This window comes from Thunnus thynnus, chromosome 9 (assembly GCF_963924715.1).
Source record: "Thunnus thynnus chromosome 9, fThuThy2.1, whole genome shotgun sequence".
Taxonomy (NCBI): domain Eukaryota; kingdom Metazoa; phylum Chordata; class Actinopteri; order Scombriformes; family Scombridae; genus Thunnus; species Thunnus thynnus.
In genome coordinates, this window is record NC_089525.1 from 11,829,110 (window position 1) to 11,852,907 (window position 23,798).

The 23,798-nt window shown below is 37.9% G+C and overlaps 1 protein-coding gene across 2 annotated transcripts in view; it reads right to left on the reverse strand.

The window, feature by feature from the left end:
- Nucleotides 1-23,798, reverse strand: part of ctnna1 (catenin (cadherin-associated protein), alpha 1) — an 86,602-nt gene that overhangs the window by 56,376 nt on the left and 6,428 nt on the right. For both annotated transcript variants that reach the window (XM_067598860.1, XM_067598858.1), the window contains exons 4-7: nt 18,325-18,491; nt 17,607-17,726; nt 16,003-16,272; nt 10,554-10,757 (exon numbers count right to left, since the gene is read on the reverse strand). In XM_067598860.1, the coding sequence (XP_067454961.1) occupies nt 10,554-10,757; nt 16,003-16,272; nt 17,607-17,726; nt 18,325-18,491 (761 nt within the window). The remainder of the gene's footprint in view (nt 1-10,553; nt 10,758-16,002; nt 16,273-17,606; nt 17,727-18,324; nt 18,492-23,798) is intronic.

The following is a 23,798-nucleotide window of genomic DNA, read 5'->3' on the forward strand; positions in this document are numbered from 1 at the left end:
ACCCTACACTGCAAACTGATAAAGTTATAATACTGAAAACATCTTTGTCAGCGTTCAGTGGTTGAAAAGACAGCAACACGTTATGTAGCCCCAAAGTTAGCAAGAACCTGTTAGCTACACCTTTAGCTACCATTAGCGCTATTGATTCGCAAGCATTTGTTGTTATAACGCCTGTTTTGTCAGTCAAATCGCTATCAAACTGGTGAGTGCTATTGCTCATTCCGTTCAGAAAAATAAGGACTTTCCAGTCAATATAATCTCACAAGCAAGCAAACATATCTGAGAGCTTGACAGATGAAAGGGAAATACATGGGCTTTACTGATTTGGGAAGCTTCCTGCAGCAACTTCCAGGTCCACACAGTGTAGCAGGACTGATATTAAAAACTACTGAACGAGGTAAAACCATTATTAGTCGTTTTCTATTAGTAGAGTTTATTGGTAGGAGAAGAATCAATTATGCCAGTTTCATGTTTCGATTGGCTGGGCTATATTTATTCATTACTTAGGTGCAAAAAAAAAAAAAAAAAAAGACAACTGGCATACCTTAACGTAACAACTTGTACCAGCTTACTTTGATGTCAAAATGCATTCCCGCTACACAAAATGTGTACAGGTTGGCTGGTCAGTATTAATATTCAGCATAAAAAAGCTGTCATTGGTTTTATTTGATTTGTGCATATGGTAATGATGATAAATACATGCATTGCAATGCATGCATTGTGGGAACACAATACATATTTAATATCTCTCTTTTCATGTAAATGTGTTCATGTTTTTTGCCGTGTTAGTGGCATGGCTCCAGGGATGTTGGTTTGCTGGGTCAGTCCACCAGTTTGGTCCAGACTGAAATTACTCGACAACTACTGGATGGATTGCTAGGGAATTTTGTACAGACATTCGTGATCCCCAGAGGTTGAACTGACTTAAGTGAACCTCTGAATTTTCCTCAAGTGCCACCATGAGGTCGACATTTTGGCTCAGAGTGAAATATCTCTACAAATATTTGATGGATTGCCATGAAATTTACAACAGATATTCAAGGTTCCTATATGATCCATTCCAACAGCTTTGGCGAACCTAAGACTTTTCATTTAGAGACACCATGAGGTTGACTTTTTAGTTCTTTATTGATATGTCTTGACAACTATTAGATGGTTTGTGGTGAAATTTAGTGTACAGATTCATAGTACCGAGAAGATGAATTGTATTAGCTTTGTTCTTCTGACTTTTAATCCATTGCCATTATATGGACAAAATTCAATTGTTGTTTAATACTTTTATTAGTTATTGTACCTAAAAAAAAAAAAAAGTCCTCTATAAATCTATAAAAGCCAAATTTGGTGGCCTCTGGCACATTCTAATGCCACTATTCCATCATATACTCTGATCTTAATTATTGTATATTTTAATGAGTTTGCCTACCCAATTGTAAACATATAGTGAATTATTGTAATGGTAAATAGCTATAAATAGCTATTAATATTTAAAACCACATCTATTCCTGACTGATCAGAATTCTTTTTAATTAAGAATCATTAGTCCTTATTTATTATTTTTTATTTATTTATTTATTGACACCTTCACTGTAAGGTTTATCAAGACATGCCACAATGATGGTTTATGTAGAAAACATAAGTAAAACATAAATGCATTCTTATTCAACAAAAATAAACAAGGCTATTTTAAGGGGGAAAATGTTTTTAATCCCTTGTCTTATCTAGCCTATGTATTGGTTCTAAATTATTTATAAAATAAACCTATGCCAAAACTAATTAAAACAAAACACATGAATCACTTGACTCAGATCATGTAAATCTACTCAATCAACTCAACTTCTAGTCATCTTCATCTTCTCCATCATCCTGAGTGTGAGGCTGAGGCATAGTCTACATTTTCCTCAGGACATCGGCCTGTCACTTTGACAACATTGCCTGTTTTAGTGTGTGTTTGCAATGCGTATTAGAGATGGCTCTGCTGTAAAAAGCGCAATGTAAATAAAGATAACTGATTTGTTCATTCATTTATTAAACCCATTATTGTCTGTGTGGCGTATATGGAAAATGCAGCGCTTTCAATGGACTTTTTAATAGTTACTGTGTAATCATCAAGTTGCTGCCACCAGTGTTTTCTGATATTTTCTGAAGTAGCTCGTCTAATGAGGATGTCCCCTGTCTGTGCAATCAATGCAATTCTTAATGTGTTTTGTCAATTATTTCGCTAATATTTGTCAAACACTGAAGACGACTCTCCGCTCTCTACTCAGCAGGATACAGCCTCTCAGCTGAGTGCACACACACTCATATAGAGCATGTGAGGGCGGGACTGATACAGGCACATTTCTCAATCATTGTGCTTTCATTATTTTGAAGTGGAGGCTAGTGGTTGTAAATGTACAAGCCTAGCTAATTGCAACTTGTTAATCAAAACTATTTTATTAGAATCAAAAATGAATATAATAAAGTAGCCGGCTGTACTTAAATGAGTACTCAGCTGTTTGGCCAGCAGCCGGCACTTATGGAGAACTCTGCATAATTGAACTCTGTTGTAATAAAACTAGAAAAGATTAATAGAAATCCATCAAAAGATTTTCTCAAAAATGTCCCTTTTTAACCTTTTCTTAAATACTCAAGTTCAAAACAAGAATGCAAGATGAATCAGATTTTTATGCAGCACCACATCTGCCATGTGTGCACAAAAGGGATATTTGGAGGAATTAAGTAATCTCAAGGGTCAAAACAGAGAGCTTTTTAGGATGGAGGGAAAATTGCACTTAAATTATTACTGCATCGTACTGACAACACGTTGTGCCTCAGACTGTACAACAAAAGGGGACGGATTAGTCCAGTCAATAATCAAATATTCATCTGAGGAATACATATGTATTAACATGTAGAGAGAAAGGCTGTCATACTTGCCAATGAAATCATCTAATAGCAAAAAGTGCACACAAGCTCATAAGAACAGCAAGCATGTTTTTCATGGGTTTAATTCATTCACTGTGAAAAAGGGGCAAGTTAGACTTCAGTCGTAGTATCATAAAATGTCCATTTATGAGACCATAGCAGAGACCATAGCATTCCTTATCCTGCTTAACTGTTGCAAAAAAGGGATGCATCTCATCTACCTGCCAGCGAAGCCAATCAAAAAGACTAGAATTCACCAGCTAAAGATCAAGGGCCAAGTCTGGGAGCCGTTGCCTGACGGGCTGTTACTGACAGACCAGTGTTTTATGGAGGCTGTAAATATACGAAAAGCCTTGGGGACACTAAATCTTATCCCTGTTACATTGTGTGGAGTGTAATTTGTTTTAATTATGCATTTAGATGAGATTACAACTAGATAAATTGAACCATTTTCACACTGGTCTCACATTAGGTCTAGCCACTTTCAATCCACTTCCATTTTTTTTCAAAAGTATGGACAAAAAGCCCTACTTTTGGCCATTCCATTACATTGTCTGTTACGTCCCCACCCCCGGACCTACATTATATTCTCACCCTCTGGGTATAATATAATTTCCAATGTTTTATACATCTGTCCCAGCATAAATTAGAGGTCATGTAAAATCTCCACTGGTATCCCCATTAGAGAGTGAACTTGAAACCAATAATCATTTTCATATGACTAATAATAGTAATAGGGAGGCAGGGTAGATGGTCCACTCAACCTAAAATGTGTTTAAAATGAGAGGCATCTATGTAGGCACAGAGGAAAAGGGATAAAGGAAAACTCTGCCACTCACTGTAGATGCCCAAGGCAAAATGACAGTGAGAGTAGGAGAGAGTGAGCAGTCAAGAGAAAACAGGACACAAACGGGAACAATAGACTGCAAAGGTGGAAAAAAATGGGAAAGAGTATTCAGCAAGGAGAAAGCAAAGTGTAAGAGAAACGCTTTAGAGCACAGACTGGGAAACTATACCGAGATACACAGAAAAAATTAACTATGGGGACGTGGCAAAGGTCCCTCTCCAGTGGCCAAACATGTCCTTTTCATCCAGGTCCAAATGATAATGTATCACTTCAAGTTGAAGGAATTTAAATGTCAGTAGCTTAATATGTCAAAGCAACCTAGCATCACTCTCTCTCTGTGTAACAAAACCCTGACAGTTGCTGGGAACTAGAGATGCATTATTAATAAAAAGTGGCAGAAACAGTTACACTCGACACGTGCAATGCCAAACTGTCATGACAATATGGAATAATTGAGGTCACACTATGTGGCAGTGCTGGGGCAACATTACCCTCACCCGCCTTTCCCCATCACTGGCTGAGTAGACAAGCTCTAGTCTTGTTAAATGATCATCATTACACTGTACGCAATCTCCTCGTGATGAACAGAGGAAAAAACACTTGGACTTATTCCAGTAACCCAACTACATACTGTATTCTGTATATTTAAATATGTGCCGTGTTTCTGTCTCAAAGTCAGCCTTCCTTTCCCTTGTAACAGTTAATATATAATAATACATTTGTACCACACTTTACAGTGCTGTTTAACCCAAGGGTTAAAACAATCGATGTGGTGTATGAAAGTTTTAGTGGTTCTCATCATGAAAATGATTCAACAATGTAGAGTAAAATTCTCACCCAGTGATGTTGTTAACTTTAACTTATGTGGAAATTAACTAGAAGCCCTCGACAACTTCACTTTGCAAAGTGAAATGAAGACTTTAGTTTTTTAATTTCCAAATTCCTGCTTTAACAGCAGCTTTTGGTTGACAGTGCAGTAAATTAGCTGTTGGGAAATGCACTTACACACAACTTGGAGAGTTCAAATTAGAGCTCAACAAATACATGACATCCTAGCTCTGCAAAACAAGCAAATCAAAAGCAGATTCAAAAGTAATTTATTAATAACATAACATAGTTATCTAACCAACGGACAGAGGAGTAGTAACATTTTATCAGGCCAAAAGCGCTTGAATGTTGTCTTTTCATGTCAATAATATGTGTGCAAGAACCTGATCTCTACCATTCAGCCAGTAGATGTATAGCTCTAATACATTTTCTCTCCTTTGATTTGTCCTATTCACTAACACGCTGTAGCTGTGTGGGCAAGAAACTGTATGAATGTGTTTCTTTTCTGTTCAGTGCAGTGGTATTATGTGATCACAATATCTTGATATAGACTGAATTCTGCCATGGCAACAAATTTAATTTTATCTTTTCAAAAAAATAAAACTTACATTCAGTTTAATTATCCACACAAAGATGTTGGGATGCCAGAACAAATACTTAAAAATTGTGACATCTGGTCAACCTGCTTCACAGTTACATTCTTCTTAAACACGTAATACTAAGAAATATTCTAATGGGGTGTACTGTGAACTCAAATCATGGTAAACACAAGCTTCTTTAACACATAGTTCCCGGTAAATTACTGGAATAACCTTTAATTTTCACTATTCACACATGCAGCTACATTCAGGAACATTTCCATCTTGCGTCTTTTCGTACATGCCATGGCAACACCGGAATAGATGGAGCAAGGGACAGTCCAATAGATGGCAGTAATGCAACACTTAAGGATGCCAAACTCCATAAAACTCAACAGAAGAAGAAGGCGAAACTCACATAACTCAACTCAAACTTTCAAACTAGGCAGTCCTGATCAAATCTGAATCAAGATTCTGTTAACTGCGTTCACTATTTCTTGCCTCAAATGTTTTAAGAAACATATTTTAGTGCACTTTTTATCCATAATATGAGAAAGTTTGTCAAGTCTTGTGATTAGTTTGCTCGCTCCACGTGAAAGCGTCTTTCGTCAGACGGACATAACACTTTACGTGCTTGTCCCTGCAATGTTACTGTTGCTGTTGCTTTCATTCACAACACAGCTTTACCGGCATTTTCACTGAAATGTTACTAGGTCTTGAGGTGGGAAATTGGCGGTACAGAATTCCCTGAATATCCATCCCTGCTGGAAATGTTCCTGAACATTTCAGGGACAGACTGCATGTGTGAAAGGGGCTTTATGTTTCCATAGTGGAATGTCATACAGCATGAATTAGACTACATATCAAAGAATGTCAAAATCACAAACAAAGGCTTCTCCCATAATCATTGTCTGTCACCATTCACAATATAGAAAACCCTATGCAGAAGACTATGTTGTGTGTTCAGTCTTTTAAAACTATACTGGGCACCATTTAGGTCATGCATAACACATGACAGTAGATGGCACTTGGCTAGAGACCAAGCTTTTACATAGCATTGTAGGATACCTCCACTTTATAGGGTATAATATTATAATGCTATATAGCAAACTATATAGTAATATGTGACTTATTTTGGACAAATCTAAATCTTTCAAACCTTGACATTATTAACTAAAAAGATGGCAAGGCAAGGTTTGCCAACATACTTTTTGTCAGAGTCTGAAAGAGAGGAAGGAAAATGGAGAAGGGGGGTAAACACAACTTGTAGCTAGAGGGAATGAAGAAGCAGAAGGGATGAGAGAGAGAAAGAGAATGAGTTAGGAGTTCATCCAACAGCCTCAGCTGCGAGTGTAAACCCATATGCTGTAATGGCAGCATACTGTTTAATGTCTTGCACTGCCCCATCTACAATCAGAATAATATGCTGACAAAACCATGCCCATCGAGCAAAACACAGTGTATTTCCTGGCAAAATCAGTGGTAAGTATGTGCCTGTAGTGTATAATCTTTCCACATAAAAGCTCATAGGTTTTTATTTTCTTGCGAGAATAACATATTTCATCACGTCTACAGCTTTGTCTTAAAGTAACAGCACACATATCCTCATCAAGCCACTGTGAGATGTGTTTAGTCAAGCTTAATCACAGACACAGTCAGGTTACCTGTCACACTGTCTGCCACTGATTTAAGCCACCAGCTTACACCAGCTATCTCACTATGTCAGCCACAGCTCTCAGAGGCTATATTAGACTATTAAATGCACAAGGTGGACAATGACAGATTACACTTCTCATCAGTTTCTTTTATCTAACCAAATGAGTAGCCAAATCCCTGTCATGTCCACTCATCATCACTGTGGTGATCAGATGTCTTCATCTGTGAAGTTCTCAAATCACGCAGGGCTACATGAGTGGCATAGGGGAGTCCAGTGAAGTAGAAAACTTGTTTTGAAGCAAACCAGAGATGCTGCATGAATGGCCTGGACCTTAAAATAAACTGGCAGTGTTCTGGATGAGCAATGAGAGCAAGCCATGGCTGTAATGCCAGAGCATGGACAGGACAGTATTAAGAGAGAATGTCATATAAACTTAGTTGACATTTGACTTATTATTTTGTCTTTCACTGCCCAGTGAAAACACATCTCTTCAAAAAATTGTGACCGAGACATTATCAAATTAAATGTTTTTGTTAACACTCACTTTCCTTCAAAACCTACATAACGGATTTCAGGGACATTGTATGGAGAGTTAGGCAAAGGGCCAAGAAGACAAAGATTAATCTTCAATATAGATAGAGCATCTTTTTGTCTATTCAGAAAGCAGGTAGGCTTCAGCCACTGCCTTATTTAATTCTATAGTATAGGTCCTGGACTGGCAGAAATGCAGCAAATGTGCAAGTCAGACAAGAACTATTTCTATTGTGACCTATAGGCCCATAAAATACTGTATTTAGCTGATATTAGGCTACATCTTGGCAGCTTAGGAGGGTTAAGACTGTAGGTAGGCAGATAGTTAGCCATGCATGCTAAAATTAGCAGCCACAATCACACCCTGCTTGTCCAGATACAGATGTGCTAGTTTCAAATTTTCACGCTACAATTATCGTGGGCAAAAACATCACAGTAAATAATATTATCACAATGATGGTCAATATCTACTATTAGTACTACTGTTATCTGTATACTGCAGCTTTGTTGGACTCTGCATCAGAAATACCACCTACACAGTTTAAACACTGTAAACAAAAGCTGTTTAAGACAGTTGACTGGAAATTACTTTAAATGTAGCTCAGTGTCTCTTCAATTCTACATTCCCATTTATTCTTTGAGAATTCATGAATTTTTCCTGATGAAATTAATCGATTGATTTCTGAAGTGCAACAGTTTTGTTGTAAGTGTTATCTGCTGGGTTTTAACAGTTAAATTCATTTTTAAAAGCAGAGAAATTTGTAAACGCACATAGAACATGACAGTTACACTGGGCTCTTACAGGCCACAGATGCCGACTGCCACTCTACACATTTCACACACACATCACTACTAACGAACACCAGCAGAGCTGAAGCTGACCAGAGAGGAATAATGGGATGTGTGTGATCTTGATGCGGGAGTTTGTCAGTCAGGTAAAAGGCAGCTCTTGCGGTATTGATACCATCAGATTTTTAACCGTAGTTTGTAGTAGGAACGGTATACCGGCCCATCTCCATGACCAGACATCCTTTACAGCTGCAGGTCCACTGCAATACTTCACAAATGAAATGGGCAAACTGTGCAGTTCATGATTTTACCTCTAAAAGCCAACAAGAACAGCAGAAAACAGCTAAAGTTGAAGCACATAGATAATAAATAAGACATTACCATAACAATGATATTTCTCTGGCCTTCTGGCTCACACTGGAATTCTGCTTTTACTGGGAGGATATTTGAGGGTTGTTTTAACAGAATTGTTTCCAAACAGGGACACAGACAACAAGTGTTCTACTGAAATGATCTCTTGAAATATTCTAAAGTGCAAAAAAATGATGCACTGCCTTTCACAGACCCTGAATATTTAAGTGCCACCTATTTTCCATCCACTTACTTTTTATAACATCCTAAAAACATCAGATATAATTTCCTTTTTTGTTTTTATATATATATATATATATATATATATATATATATATATATATATATATATATATATATATATATATATATATATATAGTATGTTAAATCATTTACTTTCATTTTGAGTTTCTAAATATTTTGTTTGTTTATTTTGTGCTGCAGAAAGCATACAAAGTTTTTAATAACATAAATGTACTAGGGAAACTATAAGACCTATGATACCTACAGTCAGTTGGAAACACTAATCTTTTGATTTATTTGGCTTACTGGTTAAAAAATGAGAACTCTGATTAGTAGGACTGGTCTCAAGTTCATATTTTTTGTGGTAAAAAGGAAAGCATTTTATGTTATTGGACAGTTGCTCAATTACTACTCTCACCCTTGAAATGTGATGTAGATTTAATTGACATAACAGCTCATCCTTTGTTAAACAGATTAGTAAAAGTCAGAGAACAGATCATCAATACTTCCTAGAATCACACTGACTTGCTAATGAAAAGGCTGTATAAAGTATATAGTTTTAGAGAAGTATTCACTGACTTCTCTATACAACAGCAGAGGCAACCATCCTATTTAAGAAGTACCACCATATAGTAGCTTAAAATTCAACCAGTAAGTCCTCAACAAACCCACCAAACTCCCACTTCAGTAAAAAAACAACACAAAATCACTTAGCACAGCTGTCACATAGCCGACCAGTTGTACAGGCAATTAAATAGTGTGCCTCTGTTTCCCTTAAAGGTTTCCCAAGGGAATTTTGGGCTCTTGTTTGAGCCTCCTTAGCAGACCTTCTCCTGCTTTCTTCAGTGTAACAACCCCCATCTCCTTGTCTGGAATTTGCAGAGCCTAACCCCAGCTATGGCTCTAACCTAACAATCTATAGCCTAAAGCATTTGATGGGTAGAGAGAAGCACACACACACCGCATAATTCTACTGCACAGCAATTTTGGTCCATTAGCTAAAGCAAGAGTATTAGAAAATGATCAGTGTGCACTTATGTTAAAGTATAACTTAAAAAGTAACATTTAATGTTTAAAAGTTATGCTTATATTTCAGTCAAATTCAGACATGCATCCCAAACACAAGCCAAAAAACAAGCCAGGTGGCACAAGTGGGGTTGATTCCAGGATCGTTTTAAAAACAAGGTGTCCAACAGATGTCACCACTTGTAGATTGGGCAAATTTACAGTTTGACATACAGTAAATACATACTTGTCGTCTACAGTCTGCTTCATAAATCAGTGACACTTCCTTTTTTTTTGGCTCATTGCTTTTTGAGCATAGTACAACTAACCGATGACCGAAACCCAGTTTCACTTTGTCAATTTAAAAGGTCATCTACATACACTTGATTAACAAGTAAGAGACACTATACTACATCCCTATATATTCAATTTATTTGTTGTTCAGTGACAGTGTTGATTGTTGACTTTCATTTGTCCTCAAAGACAATATTAATCCCCCTAAAACAAGTTTTGGAGGGGAATATGTAAAGGTAAGGAAAGTAAGCGTATGTGTGTGCCAATATTTAGTAAGGATGATTTTTTTAGTATATAGGTTCACCATAGAGGTAATGAAGTTGATTTGACGTTAAATAAAAGACCCTGTAAATTCAATTTTTTAAAAACTTTTGCATGTCTGATGTAATACTTTTTACAACCTGCGACTATCCTGATGTCAAACTGTCCAATAAAGGCAAAATGCAAATCCAAAAAAGAACATTGTAGTAGACACAGAGTGCTGGTGTGGCAAGAGAACAGAAATAAATAGATAAAGACACTTACATTGCCCATATACTCAGACAACAGGTCCTGAAGAGCCTGGCGCACAGAATTGCATTCGGCCACAATGCGCTCCCTGCGGTCATCACGTGTGCAGGAAGAGTCAGCCATGAGGGCAGCGCCACTGATGATGCTCTCAAGGCGTTCCTCCAGGGAGGGACGGAAGCGCTCCTCACTAAACGCCAGGGGGTCGACAATGATTTGTTTCTGTAAGGAAAGAGTCAGAGGGGAAATTATACAGGGAGGTAAAAAATGCAAAAAGTCATCATGGTACACTGATCTCTCCCTCTCAGATCCAAAAGATAGAAATCTGACAGGAAAGGGGAGGGCTGATTTGAAAGGCTGACAAGTCAGATGGAAACCTAAAGAGAGGAAGGTGCTAAGCTGTCTTTTTGTGTCCATAAGCCAAAAGACAATAACTTGTTGTTGTTTCAGAAGTTGAAAATGTAAAGTCACAGGTCCAGTGTGGGTGATAAAGACATATGAAGGATTTTAATGGTATGAGTTGTATATTTTTCATGAAGCACATAAAGTGGCAAACAACGAAAACCAAAGACATTAGGTAATAGAGACCTGCCAGATTCTTCATTTAAACATGTCTTAATAACAATATCAATGTATGTTTACAGTCTTTTCTGTAACAAAGCATGAAGTTGTAAAAATGTTAAAACTGGAGCTTTTCATTTCAAAGCAGTACAAAAAAAACACACACAGAGCCAAAAGGTTCTAACTTAGATGAACAAAAGCATAAAAACAAGAAATGTTTCTGAATCAAAATTCTGCAGTCAGAAACTTTACCCTTCCAAGATTTCTCTAGTTGTTTTGGAAGTAGTCATTTACATACTCAGTGAAAAAAAACAATTTCTTTGGTTGCTGCTAAAACCATAACTAGCTTTTTCTAAATTGGACTCAGATGAGAAGAAGACGATGTTTGTGTTCTTCAGTCAGCCAGCGATGCAATTCCTGTGTCACGAACAGGAAAAGAAAACGGCCTATTCAAAAGCTGAAGTCAGGAACAGTTGATTTTACAAAGAACAAAAAGTAACCTTTTTAAAAAATTTCCTCTCCATACTTTTTTCTGCTCCTCTGCTCTGCTTATACTGTTTTTTCAACATAAATATAACTGCAACAGCCAGAAAAGACAGAGAAGTTCTAGCAAAGGACTTGACGAGGGAATCAACAATAAGTCAAAAAGCAAGCAGTAACATTATTACTGTAATGTAGATCAATATCAGACAGATGAAACCATGAATACTATATGTATGTATGTGTGTATATAATCCGTTTGGTGAAAGGATTTGATTTGATAGTTTTTGCTAGCTTTCATTTGAGTCACAGAAGTGCTATAGTAACCCACTCCCCTCTCTTTTATATCTGCAGGATGAGAGAGAACACTTAAATGTCTGATTTCACAGGGGCAAGCCTGCTGAGAGAGGCACTAGTTGACATGCTGGAGAGGCACTGCAGAGGGTTAAGGTATCACCATGACGCTTGTGGCAGCTAAAGAAAGAAAGCCAACTTCCCCTAAGACAAGACGAACTCTGTGCTTCTGCAGATGCCTTATTGCCACAAAAAAATTCAACAATTCAGCTGTTAAGAGTTGTGGTTTATTAGGCAGCCCAGTCTCTATCACAGCCACCTCCAGCCCCCTCCATTCCGTCTCATCTGACCTCCTCTGCTTGCGTGTCATATCACCATGGCAACAGGCACACAAGAGAGACACGGAGGAGGAAACAGAGAGCGAGGGAGAGACACAGAGATTTAGGGGGGGGGGGGGTTGACTCATTTGCTAATTTTGCCTTGCATTTGAAATTGGGCATCCAAAAGGGCTTGTCTGGAGAAGGCCAGTAAGTTTTTTGACTTTCTGCATAACCATCAGTAAAATAATCACTGAAGCTACAGATATAAGAGACTGCATCATAGCCACCTTACTTAATGTATATTTACCATTCGGCAAACCACCTACTCAAATAGCTTACAACAGTTGAACAGAAAAATCCACATCTGGAATCCGTTTGGCCGGAGTGACCAGCCATCAGTCCATTCATAGATAGATAGATAGATAGATAAATGGATGTACTTTATTGATCCCAAATTGGGAAATTCTTACAACCCTAGAAAAAGGAAAATCTAGTGAGTGAATCTAACTGATATCAAGTACACAAAAGGTTCTTTTCCTCTACGCATCAGACAACCATTGCTCTAACAATACAAATTTGTTGAAAGCAGAGTTGGCATGGTTTTATATACTCAGTACTTGGACCACTTTGGAAAGCAATGCTGACTTCTGGTGCTTTAGGAGTAATACCTAAAGTACAACATTTGCTACTTAAAACGCTTAGCTTAAGTAAATTTTTCATTAGCCTTGCTAGGAGCTACTGACTCAGATAGAGAATCTAAAGGTAGGCCAAAGCATTTTTACTAATGGAAACAAGGCAAAGCATTTAAAATATTAACTTTTCCAATCATTTAGGCTACAACACTTAAATATCAGAGGCAAGAATACAATTTGAAAATCCAATATTAATTAATTAATCCTTGTAAGGAAGCTGTTCCAATTTGAGAAGGGCAGATTCTGGTTGATATGGAGCTTGTGCCAACATTCATTCACTGCAAGGCACCAATGTTGATCAGTGCCAAATGGCATCTGTCAACTAACAGTAGATCAAATCTAGTGTATCTTCTGTACTTTATCTATATTTCCCCCCATTCATTCAAACACATGACAAGAGTCAAGTCACCTGAAAGAGCCTCCTGGACTTGAAAGTTAACTTCTGCAGGCCAGAAATCTCAGCACCCGGGGAAGTAACATTTGAGTCATGACTCCTGATCAATAACCCTTGCGAACTTCCTCGGTGTAGTCAGACGAAGCAGCCAGAGCAGCACTTTTTGGGGCCAAACAGCTCAGCTTAACTTGCCAAGTCAGTCACACGACTTCAATCCAAGTGAGCATGTGTTTTACAAAAAGCCTTGAAACAAGTTGAATTTGTAGCACAGGCCTGGCAGACTATCATCGGGGAGCATACCAAGCGTCAGCTGATGTCAATGGGTCACAGACTTCAGACAGTCATTGTTTTGCATTGCAAAACACTGTGTGCAGTTCTTCAGGGCTTTCAACAAGGATATGGAGTAACCAGCCAGTGGGAAAAAGTAGCCAGCCAGTGAGGTCCGGGGGCATGAATTAAGTGTTGTGCTACCCCGTATAAAATGATGTTGTGATTTCTCTTAGTGTCTTAAGAACTGCAACAGTGTTTCAGAAAATGCACTCAGGCAATCAAAAAACTCTAAATAAAAATAGTAGTTAGAGAAAGCATAAAAATAAGCTATAACATAAATACAAACTTGCATCCTATGCTCCACCAACTTAAAAACCTGCATACAAAATTAGCAGTTCATCCACTGCTTCTTAAGATATGGCAATATTGCTTTGCAACAACCACTACTGAGATGCCTGCAAAATGCCATGAGTAATTAAATAGTGCGTCATATGGCTATGGGCATTTAAACCATGAGCATGCAGATTGCATCAATCACGCAAGTAAACAATGTCACTGCAGGAGCCAGGAGCAACACATCAAGTTACACACTGCTACTTGCTGAATGACTAAATATATGATCAACACACAGCAGGAACCGGTGTTTCTACAGAACTCATTGAACAACATTTAGTTTCTCAGTGTGGATCTGCTCGATACTTTGGAGGCTGTCGGAATATGAAGAAATTTACTGTAAACAAAAAGGTGCTATTGACAGAAGTTATTGGCAGTGAAAAAACAAAAAAACAAAAAACAGTTTAATTATATTTGCATTTATCACCCCAGGCAGCATTAAGTGATTAACTCAATGTTTTATCCAGCTGTTATCTTGATGTTGTTTCATGTCAATATTTTGATGACAGACATGTCAAATGTTTCATATATCTTCTAGTTTAATATATTTAATTCATATTCAGTAATATTTTTATTGAATAAGCTCTTCAAACTTCAGTCTGAGGTTGAAGATGAATTAAGTTCAACTCTTAAACAGCTACATGAAAAATCAGAGATCCAGATTCCTAATAATAATAATAATAATAGTAATAATAATAATTCATAGATCAATTCATAAATTCAATAATGAATCAAGTCGATTTGATTTAAAAACATAGTTAACCTGAGTCAGACATGGATTTTAGGGACACACTGGATGTAGTTTGAATAAACACTGGATAACAGTGACTTGCAGAATTAGAGGTTTTGAGAATGAATATAGAAAGAACCAGAAGTGTTTTTAGTAGGTTTCCTCCCTGTGCTAAATGACAAAATTAGTTTTAACTTTAATTTTAATTAGTTAATTAGTTTTGTTTGCAACATAAGGACACTGCCTGCTCTCTTTTCTTGCCTGTTCCTCAAATGAAGATATTAAAGTATTATCCAAGTTTGGCATTCTTTTCAAATGAGGTTAACTATGAAATGTACTTCTGCAGTCTTCTTTGGATCTACCAACCAATGGTAGAGAAAAGCAGTAGCTACCAGCAAAGAAAGGTGCTAAATGTAAACTCAGCTTATTGCTAGTTATGACTCCAGCTAGAATTGTGAAAATCTCTTTCTTTTGACATAGACACAGAAGAAAAATCAAGGAATGAAGAAGTAGTGACTCAAGAACATATTCAATATACCCCAAAGCCATGTCCCAATTTGTCCACATGGCTCATCCTAATTTCCAACTCGACCCCAAGCCCTTCAAGTTTTGGTCATTTTATGATTCATTTCTTGTAAAATAAAATCCTGACCTAACCATAACCTTTCTGAACAAGCGCTCATCATCTCTGTTGCACAAACAAACAGTTTTCATCATAATCTCTGAATATAGTCTTCCTCTAAGTCAGGAAAAATATGGTCTTAAACCTGCAGTGCAGAACTTATATATATAACTAAACGTTTGTTACATTCAAGCCCTAGACAAACGAGTTCACACAATACAGTTTAAGCATATCACTGCCAGTTAAATCTCTCTATATTACAGAGTTTTTAAATCCAGTGTCAGATTTGACATTCCTGACTGGCCAGACGAGCCAGCTAACTTCCAGTTAGCTCTCTGCTGATTTGAATGATAAAATAATTTAATTGTATGGCTCTTCTAGACTTTCCAAATGTTATCTGACCGAATGGATCAAATTTTGATAGTGAAGTGAGTCATTTCGTGGGAGTTGTGTGACACTCAGAACAATTTAGCCACTGTTTTACATACAACAGTAGCAACAGAATAAGCTACCACAGAGCCTATGATGTAAGCATATGTCGACAGTGTTTTTGTAATTAATCTCACTACCAGAGGGGGAAGTAAAAACAATTCTGGACTCCAGCTTTAAAGTTTATGTTTTAATATTGATCTGGTAGATACCTGAATGTATGGCAGGACACATGAAAAAAGACAAATGGGGTGTGACTTGTGAAATACTCAACTGACTTACATCAAAATTGTTGAGGGCGTAAGCGAGCTCTCCACCCCCTCCTGGCTGACTGAGTGCTGAGTCTTCAGTGGCAGTGGCCTGGGCTGCATTGGAGATGCCTGAAACTGCATGCTGCAGCTGCTTGTAGATCAGGTCACGGTTAGCCTTGTAGGCTGCCACGTCAGGGTGCTGCAGGCAGGCACGAGACGCTGTGTACAGCATGGGGATGTTCCTCTGTAGTACCCCGCGAGCAGCAGCCATTTGGTCCTTGTGGTGGACGTCCTTAAGCTCCTAAAAGGATGAGATCAAAAAGGAAAGTAGAAAAGGGTACAAAAACATAAAGGGTTAAACTGGAAGGGGGCGGGGTGGTAATGTACTTTGGATTCAAAAGGGGCCTGTCATGCCCTTATGGAGACACTAAGTGTGACAGAGTTTGTTCTGGATGACCCAGATTTATTTCTGTCCCCTGCGGTAACACAACACAGTCATAATCAGGCCATTATAATATGCCTTTGCAATTTAATGCGTTACTATTCAGACCTCAGCATTATATTGCAATTACATCTTCATAGGAGGGAGGAGAGGAGATAGTGATCGCTGGCATAGATTTATGGCATAAAAAAAAAAACTTGCATACACAAAGCAAATGCCTCTCATCCAAATGGAACGCTCCCAGGGCTTTTTTCTACTACTACTTGAGACATGCTGCAAGAAAAACACCGTCTTAAAGCCCCATTACTTCCTGCATTCACTTTGGTTAAACACATTTTGCTAATCATAAAAATATACAAGCAAAGTGCATCACGAATATTGAATGAACTCCAACGGCCTGCAGGAGATCTGGGAAACAAACTTGTGTGCTTTATACACCTACAGTACTCATACCAATCTGTCCCTCTATTTAAGGGGTGTGCAATTGTTGCTACTTAGCTAAGAAATATTGGCAAAAAATAAAATATTCCAACTGTAACCAGCAGAATGTATTATAGTTTGTATAGATTAGAGTTCTTTGCTTTTTTTTTTTTTTTAAACACACTTACACATGACACTTATGTCTGTGCATGTGATTACTTCTATCATATGTTAGTTTGATGATAATCTTGACAAATTATAATAAAATGAAAATGTATATCATCTCAAAATAAAAAAATACCACGTGTGTGCATCTCCTGCATCTGAACCAAGAACCTATTATGAGGTTGTTTCACCTTGAAAATGCATCATGAAATGCACATCACTGTTGACTACCACTTACATAACAGTGAAGAAAAACTATGTGCCATTTCTAATCACAAGGAAATGGGTTTGGTCACATTTAGAGTCGAGCCTTAATGTGCTTTTCTTGTATTCCCAGCCCACTTCACTGCAATTGGTAATAAGAAGATTGTTCATGCTTACTGCATCTAATCGTCTAGCTAAAGCATTAAGCATTTCTCTTCTTGTTTACTCCATCCCGTTGTTTTTCTTACCATTTGCTATGTGGGTTAGAGCATGTTTTCTCATGTGTGACAACACCACTAACACCCATTCAGGTTCTTGATATCCTCTCAGCCCAATTAAATCCACCACATTCCACTGCTCCTACAATCTGACCTCATGTCTCTTTTTTGCCAACTGTACATTACCTGCTGTCTCTTGGCAGCCATGATGTTCAGCTTGTCCACCTCTGGTTTCAAGGCCTTATATTGGATCCCCAGTTCCTGCTCTGTTCCTGCATTACGCACTTTCACCAGATTGTCCTCAACCTGAGCAAGGAAGATGGAAAAGGTTAGACAATACTTGAGAAAGAGTTTACTGCAAGTTAGCAAATTAAACAAATTGAATGATTGCAAACCTGTAACTCAACATATCACTCACAACATTTAGGATAGTGTTTCCATTGTTTTGTAATGTCAAGATGTTAACTAGGGCTGCACACATCGTCTTCGAATTAAATTAAGCAAATCAATCAAGCTGTGATTTTCATTATCTGTAGCCTATTTAGTTTGTTTTGATACATTTACATGGAGCTTATGAGCTAAATGCAATTGAAACCACAGAGCTTCCTGGACATCATTAACCAATCATTTAAACTTGCACTACTGGGTAAATCTGATTATTCCAACCTCTGCTTTAATCAAATTACTAGCTTTATGTGGCTATCAACAGCATCAGGTTGCTGTATACATGCAAATAGACTATGATGCAATTCCAATGCTCAAAATAAGTAGTCAGTCAGTAACTCTGTTGTTGACAAAGTAGATAAAAGTATGGCTTTTTACTGAGTGGAATAATCACATTATCCAACATTATAATTAGGCCTGTTTGTAATGTATAATATGCAGAAAAATGCGTCTGCCTCACCAGTTTAAGCTGCAGTAGAAGTTTGTAGACATCAGACATGTCTGCCAGCACCAACAGATGTGTGACTGCCGACAGGAGGGCTCTGGCAGCACGAACCATATTGCCCCTCTTCACAGATGAGCAGGGGTCTTCTGCAAATTCTCCAGAAGCCTGCCTCATTGACTCACCTGAGAATTAGAGAAAACAAAACATCTGCTGTAAACAGATATGTCTGCAACTGAAAACTGGTTGAAAAACAGACTTTTGCTGTCACAAACAACCAGGGATTAAGTACAAATTTTAGGACTAATAGTGCCAAAATTTATACTTAATTCCAGGTTGTTTGTGAACAGGATGCAGTTTTCTAAGCTTTTATACTCACAAAAGAGAAAATATCCTGCTATCAAGCTGTTAACATTTTTAGGGCTGCGACTTATGATTATATTCGTTATTGATCAATCTGCAGATTATTTTCTCAAATTAATCTATGAATTGCTTTGTCTATAAAAATGCCAATTATAGTTTTGTAGAGCTCATGGTTACATCTTCAAATGTCTTGTTTCGTCTGATCAACAGTCAAAAAGTTTACTATCATGTATAATAAAGAAAAGCCTCAAATCCTCAAATTTGAGAAGCTGCAACCAGCATATGTTTGGCATTTTTGCTTAAAAATGGACTAAAACAATTATTTGATAATCAAATTAGTTGCCAATTAAATTTTTATCGATCAACTAATCAATTTCATCAATTGTCAATTATTACAGGTCTAAACATTTTAATTACCTGAAATATGTGTCAAAATCTACATAGCATGGTATCACAAAATCACATAAAATAATTGTTTTTCAATGTAATGAACTATTTTCCACTTATCAAACTGTTTGCCTGATTTAATCCACTGTTTGATCAGTCAAAACTATTCATGCGTAATAGTAGTAGTGACAGTAGTGACAGTAGTAGTAGTAGTAGTAGTAGTAGTGGTAGTAGTAGTGGTAGTAGTAGTGTACAGTAGCTGACAGCTGATGTCTAAGAGCAGCCACAGTCCACTCAAGGCTACGAGTCAATTGTAGGCTACTGGAAGTCTTCAGTTGAGAGAATGAGGAGGGTGAGGGAGAGAGGCCACACTTTGATGTATTTTCCCTGCCTGGCTAGGGTCAGCATGTGTCACACAGAGTGACAAAGACACACACGGACACACGCACCTCTTCTATGTCCAGTAATAATTTCAGTTTGCACACAGACATGAACATGAAGCCCTCTAAAAAAAATAAAAAGAGGTCAAAGCCACAACAACAGGCACACTGTCTAGTTTGTCCAGCACCGTGCTTTGTCCTACATTGGATGGGGCTACACAGTTGACTGGGCACACAATAGATTTTGTAGGCTCACATTATGAACAAGACAGTAGATCTGTGAATAGGTTACGTCAATGGAGGCACGGCCAAATTCAAACTCTAAAACATGCCTTATAACTGCTATGTCTGCATTTGAAATCTAAAGCTGGCTAAAAGACAAGTTCTACTGGTGTACTGAAGCAAAAACTAAGCAACGATGACAAGCAGCAACATGAATAATTATCTTACACCAATCAAGCATGCACTGGTAAAAAAAAAAAAAAAAAAACTGAAAACCAGCTTAGCAGTAGTTCATGCTTGTCAGTTGTTACCATCTTGCTAAATACATTTGACAACGATCATGTACTGTACATACAGAGAATCTCTATTCCTTTGGCATCACTGCTTACAAAGTCTTACTGTGATAGACAGTTCACTCAGTCTTTCACCCAATGTGTGCCGTTATTGATTCCAATCACAATAACCATAAACAGAGTAAGCAGTGGAGATAATCATGGATGCTTTAAAAAGACAATAGGTTATGAGAAGGGATGCCAAAAATGATGTGACATGATATTTCATGAAACAGAAAGGCAACACTGAAAAATGGATAGCAATGCCAACTGAATCTTATAAAATGGCTATGTGAGCAGTGCAGAGTGGGGTTTTTTTTTTTTTTTTTCAAAGTCAAAGCATCAGAGTGCTCTCTCGCTCCAAGATAACGAGCAAGCTGTATTTAGATACAAAGTGAAGTGACTTCTTGGCTTGCTTCAACCTCTGGAATGTTTTTCTAGTCTGTGTCGTCTTGTGTGCCACAAGCAGTCGATGGATGACTCACGTTTTCTGTGAGAACAAGAGGCTAAGACAGAAGGATTTTCAGACTTATCAGGAACTGATAAGTTTTGGATAAGTTTGTTTTGGTGGACAAGGTTTGTGTCTAATTCTCTGGTTGAAACTTGAAAGTCTGTTCCACCTCTGACCACACCAAACCTCCGTCAAAACAGTTGTGTGCTTTGTTGCACCTTTTACCACACCCAACAAAGATGTCACAGGGTACGGTGGTGCATCTATACATCACTGCACCCAACAGTGATTCTGACAGCTCAACTCAGGGTATCGGCAGACACCAACTAACAATCCAACACCAGTGCTCTCTTTATCCCAAATTTAAACTCTGTATACCTCTTTTGAAACACAATGAGATCCACTTAACAGTCCCTCCAGGAAATTGTGATTTTGTGATCGCAGTAATTAACATAAATTCAAGAAAACTCTGCAATATTTGCGAGAGCTTGTAATTTTGCTTAATTACTGCAACTTTTCCGCATATCATGGCCAAATCAACAATTGTTGTCCATTCTCAGTGTTTGTGCACTGCAGGCTTCAAGTTTCCACATCACACTTGTGTAAGTTGCATATTGGACCAGAATTTGCCTTCAAGCTATTTTTGTCGTCACAAATCCTGCTTGTAGGCCCGCCCCTTAAAATTGGAATTTCCACTTTTAGCAGATGAATGTGAAAACAGCCTTCTAGTGTCAAACTCTGTGTATACATCATCCTACACAGTTACACTCAAACATTCAACTGTAGGAACAAGAAGAAAAACATTTATTTGAGTGGAAGGGGACTTTTAAATGCACACACACACAAAAAAACGTGCTATTGATGATTAGGGACGTTGAGTCTCATGTTTTGCTCACATCCAGCAGTCATAATATATTCCAGATCACGTAGAGGAAATTCATCTGTATTTTTAATATGTCTTCTTGGCCTTGCTGCACAGCATGTTTTCTATCCATGTGTGCATGCTCGCAATCCATAGACTCTAAAAGAAAAAAAGCTAGAATAGTGAAAAAAAAGACTGATCGAGGACATGTCTGATTAGTTATCTCATAAACTACCACTTGCAACCATCCCTAAATTTTACAAAGCAGTAATATGGATCAGTTCTCATTTTATTATTTCAATAACTTCACACCAAGTGGGAATATTAGGTATGGTTATAACAAGATTTAGAAGTCCAGTGTTTCCTCTATATTCATTCTGCAGTAGTGCACCATCACTGCAGAATTATGAGTGCTGCTGCTAAAATTTCACATGATCATTAATATCAATGTGCTAATAATGATTTTCACTCGCACACTGTGTGAGCACGATAACACCCTACGTTATCGTGGAATTGTTTTGAGTGATTGACTGGTGCATCAAATCCCTGAATCCTCCCTCTCCTCATTCTCCAAAGGACATCTACGTGAAAGGTACTGTTATAAGAGTAGTGGAGAATAGAGCAGTGCGTACTGTGTGTGCTTAGCGAGTGTGTGGTTGGGTGAGTGGCAGAAAAGTGATGGTAAATGCGAGCGGAACATAGGAAAAGGTTAAGTTGTCAGTCTGGCAATAAATGTACAGTACAGGCTACAGTGTGTCAGTTAATAAATGCTGCAGCTTCTCAAGACCAAGAAAAGTCTTGTCTGTTGCTTCCCCAACACCTGGAATAGTGAAGGTAGCAACAATGAGTTAGCCTAACAGACCAGGCTCACTTGACGTGGACTGACCTTTAAGGTGGACCAGCTTTTTTCATTTTAGTGTCAATCTCCACTGCTCTTAAACAGGGAATGGAGAAATGTCTGGCTGCTGAGTTTTGCTCAGTGCACCCACCACCCAAAGCAGTCAAGCTAGGGGACATACTGAAGTCTGTCATAACATATTCTGTATACCCATTAGTGGACATATCAAATTAATACAAATTTCAGGAGTGAAGTAATTGCAATCATAGTTTTAAAAGCATTTTTATGTTGCAGTTATTAGTAGTGAAGCCTTCAAACAAATCTCTGCCTATTTAAGTGCATCTGTGGCAAAAAGCTGGAGACAGTTTGAAATGCAATCACTAGTCAGTATAAACGTAAGCTAATTTTGCAGCGCTATAGGCTTGACTGCACTGAGAAACTTCACTGTCTGAAAAAATATAGGCATCTGGTCTTAGTAAATGAAACATCAATGACATGCTGTCAATAGACGCCCCTCTGTGGGGTAAATTAACTGACAACTTGTGAGAATCTCTGATAAATGTTGCTTGCTGTGCTAGTATACACCAACCTTTTCTAATGCCAGCATCATGCATGCCGACCAGCACTTACTGTTAATATATGTGCACTTCAACAATTACTTACTGAAACTGTATAGTCACTTACTCAACAATCAGAGGTTTCGGGCACACACAGATTTAAGGGTGGGGGAAAGAAAAAAAAAAAACACTTTTAACACAACAAGTTACAGCCTTGCACTTCCAAGATCATCAAAAGATGACAAGCTTTTGATGCTTGACTTTCCAGCATCAAAAGTCCTTGAATTGAAATGCTTAGAAACAAAAACACAAAAGACATGGTGACAAGGTGAATATATTTTCATTAAATGTGTCCCTCATAGCCAATGTCACCTGTTGTTATAGTCATGCAGTCTGACACCTTGCCTATATTGACCATGTAGCAAAAGCAGAACATCAACAGCATGGCAGTAGCTGTTTCATTCCTCTGTCAGCGTTTACGCTAGACCCATTCTGACACAATATTGCTGTGTGGCCAGCTCAGAAAAGTGTTGATATTGTTCACAGCCCAATACAAACTCAATCTAGTTACATGTATAAGCTCAGAAAATTGATTTGAAGCTTAAAGAGATGCTTAGTTACAGTATGTGGCTGGTTTGGACAGCTTCATTGATTCAAATTGAATTGCATCTTGTCAGTCAGACGAACTGAAAAACACAGTTGTAGACTGTGTGTGAAGCGCAGGTGATTGTAGCTTTAACAGCGCTGCATCAGCAACAACGGTCATGTCATCAAGTATTGGATACTAAATGTCAATTCAGTTAAAATTGTCAATTACGCTTTTGTTGATCAAAAAAAAAAATCAGCCATTTGTTTCATCACCATTCCAGTAAAGAAACTGTATTTCCTATGTGCATTTAGAGATTATCTTCAAATTCAGTGAAGTCATGTTCGTATATCAAAAAAAAAAGATAAGCAAAACTTGCACTATTGAATCTGTAGAACTGAGATCTCCCACAGATTCTGACCATTTTACCCCGACAGAGAGCTAAAGTAGTTTGTGCAAATGATCGACAACACAGACCTCAAACACAGTCCGCACCTTCAGGCTGTTATTCCCC